This window comes from Cucurbita moschata, unplaced genomic scaffold (genome assembly GCF_002738365.1).
Source record: "Cucurbita moschata cultivar Rifu unplaced genomic scaffold, Cmos_1.0 Cmo_Scf00016, whole genome shotgun sequence".
NCBI lineage: Eukaryota > Viridiplantae > Streptophyta > Magnoliopsida > Cucurbitales > Cucurbitaceae > Cucurbita > Cucurbita moschata.
This window is the reverse complement of record NW_019268532.1, coordinates 2,351,670-2,359,604: the sequence shown is the minus strand read 5'-3', so window position 1 is coordinate 2,359,604 and position 7,935 is coordinate 2,351,670. Positions and strand designations below refer to the sequence as shown.

General features: G+C 32.6%; 1 protein-coding gene across 1 annotated transcript; it reads left to right on the top strand.

The window, feature by feature from the left end:
* Positions 1-5,210: 5,210 nt before the first annotated feature.
* LOC111454020 (B-box zinc finger protein 20-like) lies at positions 5,211-6,718 on the top strand. The gene is made up of 3 exons (XM_023095290.1): positions 5,211-5,557; positions 5,659-6,117; positions 6,203-6,718. Exons 1-3 carry the CDS (start codon positions 5,372-5,374, stop codon positions 6,476-6,478), a joined length of 921 nt encoding a protein of 306 aa, XP_022951058.1. The 5' UTR covers positions 5,211-5,371; the 3' UTR covers positions 6,479-6,718.
* Positions 6,719-7,935: the final 1,217 nt, after the last annotated feature.

The window sequence follows — 7,935 nt, the reverse complement described above, 5'->3', positions numbered from 1 at the left end:
TTAACTTAATTACCACAATTATGAGTATTTTAATATGGCCATTAATGATGTAATAATAAAACATAAGCCTCCGGAAAACGGAAACCGTGTCTCTTACTTATGTATTCAGAATTTTTATTTTTAATTAACTAATGAGACTTTAAGACCACATTTTTTTTTAAAAAGGTTTGAACGACAGTTATTCGAAGAACTAAAAAAGCTAGGTCCGATGGTATTCCTATTAAAAATAACCTAAAATTCGTTTAAATAAAATTAAATATTTAATAACATATTATATATTTTATAAAATTTAAAAATATATTAAACATTATTCTAAAAATTTTAAAATTAGATGTGGAAGTTTGGCTTGAAAATCCATGTGAGAAGAAGAAAAAAAAAATAGATTAATAAAAATAATCATAAATTTCTTTTTTTTTATTCAAATGTTTCACTAATACCCTAAACTTAAAAAAAACATAAATAATAAATACTTTTTTCAAAAATACCCTTTTTTTTATTAATATCCTTCAAATCTTTTAAATTATTTAGAGATATTATTATCATCTGTTTAAAAATATAAGTATAAATTTTAAAAATAGTATTAATATCATTAATTTTTATAAAATAAAAACGGTCTGTAAAGGATATTTAGTGGTAAATTATAATTTACCATATATATCATATTTGACATTTTATTATAAGGTAAATATTGCCTTCTTATTATAGGTATCTTTCAATTTATTATTATTTTCATATTTTTATAATTTGTTTGATTATAATTAAATAACTTTCACATCATTTAGGTAAGGTGAATTGAGAAGAAGAAAAAAAAAATAGATTAATAAAAATAATCATAAATTTCTTTTTTTTTATTCAAATGTTTCACTAATACCCTAAACTTAAAAAAAACATAAATAATAAATACTTTTTTCAAAAATACCNCATTTTATTATAAGGTAAATATTGCCTTCTTATTATAGGTATCTTTCAATTTATTATTATTTTCATATTTTTATAATTTGTTTGATTATAATTAAATAACTTTCACATCATTTAGGTAAGGTGAATTAAACAAACATTATCAGACCCAAATTGTAAATTGCACTTCATAGATTATCCCTATTTTAATGTTACTTTTAAAAATTTTTTAAAACGCGACCCAACATTTTTGAACTTTTAATAATAATAGAAGTTTTAAAGTGTTTTTTGAAATTAAAAAAAGAAAAAGTTATTTTTTAAGTTTTTAAATAAATTTAAAGTATTAGTGAAATTTTAGAAAATTGATTTTGAATTTTTTAAAATACTTTTGAAACTTAAAACAGTATTTTGAAACATTTTTTAGAGTTAGAAAAATATTTTTTAAATAAAGTAAAGTAAATATTTTAGATTTTTTTTTAGATTTTAAAAAATTTAAAAATAATATTGGAAGAAAATGGAAGATGTATTTTTATTAATTTAGAAAAAAAAAGATCGTAATTATTTTTTAAAAGAATATATACATTAAAAATATTTAAATTAAACGGTTGATTTGAAATGTGTGGGCTTCTTCACGTGGGTGACACGAGGTTCCAGATTAAAAATAATAATAAATAATATATATATATATATATATATATATATATTAGCAGAACTGTCTTCACACTCAATTTTTCAATTTAAAAATTTATTGGATTATTACATATCCTACGGTAGTTTGATAATCCAGCTGGCCCTGTCCATCACAACCGTCCAACCGACATACATACGTAGATAATTTATTTTTTGAAAATGATTTTTAAATAAATTATAATTACAGCCACAGTAATTTTTTTTAAAGAAAAATCACTATTATTGAAATACAAAAATTTATAAAATAGTTATTATAAATTTCCGAACATTCTATTTTAGTTCTTTAAATATGTTTCCCAAACTTAACCCATAACCTATCATACACGACTTTGAATACTCAAGTCTATCGTAGAGCCAACCCAACAAATCGAACTAGACCCATTTTGTCGATCTCACAAGGGGTCGACTATATGACCTAATTGGTTGACCCTTTGAGGAGTCAGACTTATATCGGTATGTAGCCATTCCACTAGGGACCATTCTAGGTTGTTTGACTAAGTCTTTAAAGTCGGCCAAGGTTTCAATCGATCCTTTGAAAGTCGATCAGGTGACTCTTGGTGAACCTGGAAGAAAAAATGATCTTATGGGTGAGAGACGGTCAAGTGTTGGCTAATGGCTAACCATTTGACACTCAAAGATCTCGTTGAGCTAAAACATGAGGGATTAAATAAGACTATCTTGTAATTATGATGACTCAAGAGCAAAATGAAGAATTTAATGAATCGCCCTCTTGAGAGTATGTCGTAGTGGGCCACCACCTTCGGAGGATTAAAAAAGATCGACCCTCTCGGGACGATGACAAAGCGAGCGATCCCCTAAGTCTTAGAAATTGACTCTTGGGAGTAGCGATCACTTGGAATTATCTTTTGTTTTTTAAGCTCTCGACAAACCCAATTCCTTGTTCTAATTTGATTTTTAGATATATATAATAAAACGGGTGTTGATAGGAACAAAAAACAAGAATTCTCTTATCGTTTTCGATCCATTATCATTTATACGAGAATTCTCAACAGGGTTTTCGAGAATGGGTTCTATGAGCACCATTTAGGTAACATGGAGAAATCTCTCATCGCTTTCGCACCATTATCATTTAAATGAGAATTCTCAACAGGGTTCGAGAATGTGTCATCGAACCATTTCGGTAACACGGAGAAATCTCTAATCCCTTTCTCTTCATTATCATTTAAACGAGAATTCTCAACAGGGTTCGAGAATGTATTCGACGAGCACCCATTAAACAACACAAAGAAATCTCTCATCACTTTCTTCTATTCTTCATTTAAAACGAGAATTCTCGAGAGCAGGCCAATTTAGTAGCGCCGAAAGAGACGGTCCCAAAAGTACAAGTAATAACCATTAAAATATCGTCTCGATTCCCTCCAAGAGGACCTTATTTTAGGCATTTAATGTCCCCTTTTTCACTCTAATGCCCTTAAAATATGCTCCCATTTTTTCTTCTCTTCCCAATACAAAAGATAAGATAACCTTTCTTTTCTCTACTCACACTCTCCAACAACTCTCATCTTCACCCATTCCTTTTATTTTTTAATTAAATTATATTTTTGGATCTTGTAAATAGAAATTAAATTTAAATATTAAAAATAAATATTTTAAATACAATAACAAAAATGGTAATTAAATTAATATATTTATATCACTTTAAATTTATTTATTTATTATTATTATTTTATTTATTATTTTGGCCTCCTTTGACTTTCTAATAATAGTTCCCATTCCAAGAAAAGGGCACATGGCAAACCCTTGAATAATTTACACGTGGAATGTTAGCACTATATATATATATATAATTAAATTAATCTATATTAAGGATAACTATAAAGTTTGGTAAATATTTTTTTTATTAATTAAATTAATTAAAATATATATTATCGATTAATAATTTAAATAAATTATCAACGTGTTACATCTTTATAAAAGTCAATGATATCGAAGCTTTTTTTTTTATTATTATTATTATTATTATTTTATAGTAGGTATATCATTATAGTATTATAATTATATTGGTAGTTCTCTTACCTAAATATTATTAAATTATTTTTCCCGATCAAAATTTAAGATTTGATTTAAATTAATCAGACACGGAATTGAAAAGTTCGAGCCATTTTAAAAAAATAAATAATTTGTCAAATTATGAAGTTATTCCGTGAAGTTTGGGATTAGCGTCGGTTTAATTATTCAATTGTGAAAATTACTTTTTTTTTTTTAATTCACATATTAATACAGGGTTCTATTTGGTATAAATATAATTTTGTCACGTAGAATCACATCGAGAGATCAATTATATAAAAATTTGAAATATTAAGGACGGAATATAGTTTTTATTAATAAAAATGTATAAATTAAATTAATTAAATCATGGTAAGTGAAGACAGACAATATGATATGATAAGATAGGCCTTTTCATATAAGACATAACATGGTCATACTACATACTTGTGTGTATGTTTTTTTTTTTTTTTTTTTTTATAAATATTTTAAAATATAAATTATTTTCTTTTTGAAACTTTATTTAATATAAATTGCTAATATTTATATTCGATAGCGTTTCATAATGCATATAATAATAGACCGATGAACTGAAAGGTTATTTAATTTTATATATCGTTAATTAAATGTACTAATGATATCGTAATTAATATTTAGAGGAAGAAAATGACCTAATTGAAAAAATTAAATTAATACGGCTCTGAACAAATTTTGAATTTGTGTCCATCAATAATTAGAATTAAAATTCAAAGTTAATTAAAAATGTAATTAAGACCGTTAAAAACGTGATAGTTTAAATAGTGAGGTGCATGCTCGGTGCAATAGAAATATAGTTCTTTTCACTATACCGGTTAAGATTGTTAAAAAAGTTAGGTGTGACTGTATGAACTTAAAAGTCAAGGTGAACGAGGTGTGGTCAACTCTTCTTTATCTCACTCGTCGTAGGACATCATTGGTGTCCTCGTTGCGGTCATCGATGGTGTGCGTGTTAGATGAACACGACTCTCCTAACGATATGATACTGTCCACTTTGAGGATAAGCTCTTATGGCTTTGATTCCTTGATTATAAACCCATGATCATTCTCTAAATTAGCCGATGTGGGACTTTTCATCCAACAGTGGGTACGAGTAGTGACGACACGACGAGAATTAGTTAAACAATGACAAACTCACTCTATGTCCTAGTGATCTTTTACTTTCTCGACTCAATTTTAGTGCTGAACGGCTACGAGGGGAGCATCGTACGAGACAGTGAGTTCCATCGAGGGACTCTTAAGGCTCGGTAGTATGACAACTCGAGCTCCACTTGCTTCATAGTTTTCTCGCTTGTTGTCTCACTTCTGTCACTCTCTCAAACTTAGCTCTTACTCTTCATCCGTACCTCCGTTGACGATTATGTATTAAAATCGAATCCCGACTCAAAAAGTTATTTGTTTTGAGTTATAAAAAATGTGGGTCGTTTTCTCGAACACAGGTTAAACGAACTCGTGTGGTTAAATTATTATAATTTAAAAAATTTAAAATTAATTAGTGCAACTTTTGAGGTGGCGATGAACATTAGATTAATGATTCTTTTGGTTTTAATGGGTTTAGTTTGTTGATTAATTAAACTAATTACTTCCGCTTCTTTTAATATCATTAATCTCTCTTCTTCACCGCGGGAAGATCGACAGAGATGTACGATCATTCTTATTATATTTTGTAATTTTCTTCTCCAATTCTCTCCAGGTTCTTCCCTGACTTCTCTTGCTCCGGCGAGTTTCTTCTAATCTTGATATGAAGATTCAGTGTGATGTCTGTGAAAAAGGCGATGCGTCAGTGTTCTGCACGGCGGATGAGGCGGCGCTTTGTAATCTCTGTGACCATCGTGTCCACCATGCGAATAAGCTCGCTTCGAAGCACCGCCGCTTCTCTCTGCTCCGCTCTGCTGCAGCGGAGGCACCTGTCTGCGATGTGTGCCGGGTATTTTGCCGAGATCTGATTCTTGTTGTTTTTGGGTGGATTGGGTTTTGTTCTGTTTCTTGTTTGGTCTGATTTTGGTTTTTGAATTTGATTTTGTTTAGGAGCGGCGAGGGTTCTTGTTTTGTCAACAGGATAGAGCGATTCTGTGTAGAGAGTGCGATGATCCAATTCATTCGGCTAATGAACTCACTATGAAACACGATAGGTTTCTTCTGACTGGGATTAAGCTTTCCACTACCGCTGCTCTGTACGCGCCGCCTCCCTCCGACGAGAAACCGATCAAAACTGGTCATCGTACTGGTTCTGATCACAAATCAAAGGGTTCAGTCAAGAAACCAACCGTTGTTCCTGCTGCTCCGGTAGGATGCACATCAAGTGTTTGTGTTAATGCCTCAACCAACATACCTCCGGCAGTGGCCATGAACAAGGGCGGCGGAGGTCAGATTCCGACAGGAGGCGGTGGCTCAGCCAGTAGCATATCGGAATATTTGATGGAGACACTTCCTGGGTGGCACTTTGAGGATTTACTCGATTCCTCTGTTCCTCCCCCTTTTATGGAGGTTTGATTTATTCACTGTTACTGTGAAGAACTGATGTGGTTAATGATATTGATTGATAGATTGTGTTTCTTTTTCTTGTTTGCAGTGTGAAGGGTTGGGATTACCATTTGAGGAAGGTGATTTCAACAGTGGCCTTTCACCATCGGAGCGTTTGGAGCTTTGGGTCCCTCAGGGGCCGATTTATGGTTCAGGATTGATGATGAACAGTGGGGTGAAGGACACAAAGGATTTGGTAGTAAACTCATCAAAAGTCAATAGAGTTTGGGCAGATGACTGTTTCACTGTTCCTCAGATTACAAGTACAGCAGCCCCATCTGCAGGCTTTAAGCGATCCAGATCTTTATGGTATAACAATCACTAAACACCCTCGTTTCTTCTGCCCTTTTTTTGTTCATCTGATCTGGGTTTGTTTATTATCATCTTCTTCTTCTGGTTTCTTTTACTTTTTGCTTCTGATCTGTAATTTTAATGGGTTTCTCTTACACTTTGTTTAGGCTTCACCTCTCCTTTACTGGGTTCATTCTCTGGTTTCTGTTACTTTTTGCTTTCAAAAGAAAAAAGTTGCAGCTGTAATATATTGGGTTCTTCTTCTTCTCTCTTTTTTCTGTCTGGGCCCTTTTATTTTGTGTAATTTTTGACACAGGAACTCTATAATTGGCATGATATTGTCCGCTTTGTCTAGCATGATATTGTCCACTTTGAGCGGTGTGCCTTCCTCCCCTCCAAAAATCTTTCCCCATCGAACAAAGATCATCATAGAGCTTCCTATGAGCCTATGGAGCTCTCGAAGACTACTTCTTTTTCTTTGGAGTCTTCGAACAAGGAACACCATAAAGCCTCCTCTGAGCCTATGGAGATCTCAAAGGCTCGACTCCTTTTTTTGGAGCCCTTGAACAAAGAACACCATAGAGCCTCCTTTGAGCCTGTGGAGCTCTCAAAGGCTCGACTCCTTTCTTCGGAGCCTTCAAACAAAACACACTATAAAGCCTCCTCTGAGCCTCGTGGAGCTCTCAAAGGCTCGACTCCTTTCTTCGGAGCCTTCGAACAAAACACACCATAAAGCCTCCTCTGAGCCTGTGGAGCTCTCAAAGGCTCGACTCCTTTCTTCAGAGCCTTCGAACAAAACACACCATAAAGCCTCCTCTAAGCCTGTGGAGCTCTCAAAGGCTCGACTCTTTTCTTTGGAGCCCTCGAACACCATAGAGCCTCTCCTGAGCCTATGGAGCTCTTGAAAGTTCGACTCCTTTTTTTGGAGTCCTCGAACAAAATACATCGTTAGTTCGACATTTGAGTCACTTTTGACTACACTTTCGAGTCTCACAACTTCTTTGTTCGACACTTGAGAATTCTATTAACACGATCAAGTTAAGGGCATGACTTTGATATCATGTTAGGATCTCCGAATCTCCAATGGTACGATATTGTCCATTTTGAGCATAAACTCTTGTGGTTTTACTTTCGGCTTTTTCGAAAGACCTTATACCAACAGAGATAGTATTCCTCACCTATAAACTCGTTACATTTTTGTCGGGTGGGTATTACTTTTTGGGTAAATTTTCACCTGTAGTTCATGGGTCTTCTATGGTACTATTATTTACTCAAAACTGTAATTTCAATGGAGTCATTCTCATTGAAAATTGAGTTACTGAAAAGTGCGTTGAACAAGCCTTGAATGAGGCCTTTGTGGTGGAAGGAAGTGCTTTCTGTTGTGTAGTGGAAGTGCTTTTCCCAGCTTGCAAAGGCAACAATGGCGGCTTTCTATTAATATTATATTCTGATATTTTCTTCTCTTTCTCCCTAAATAAGCGTGCAAATTAA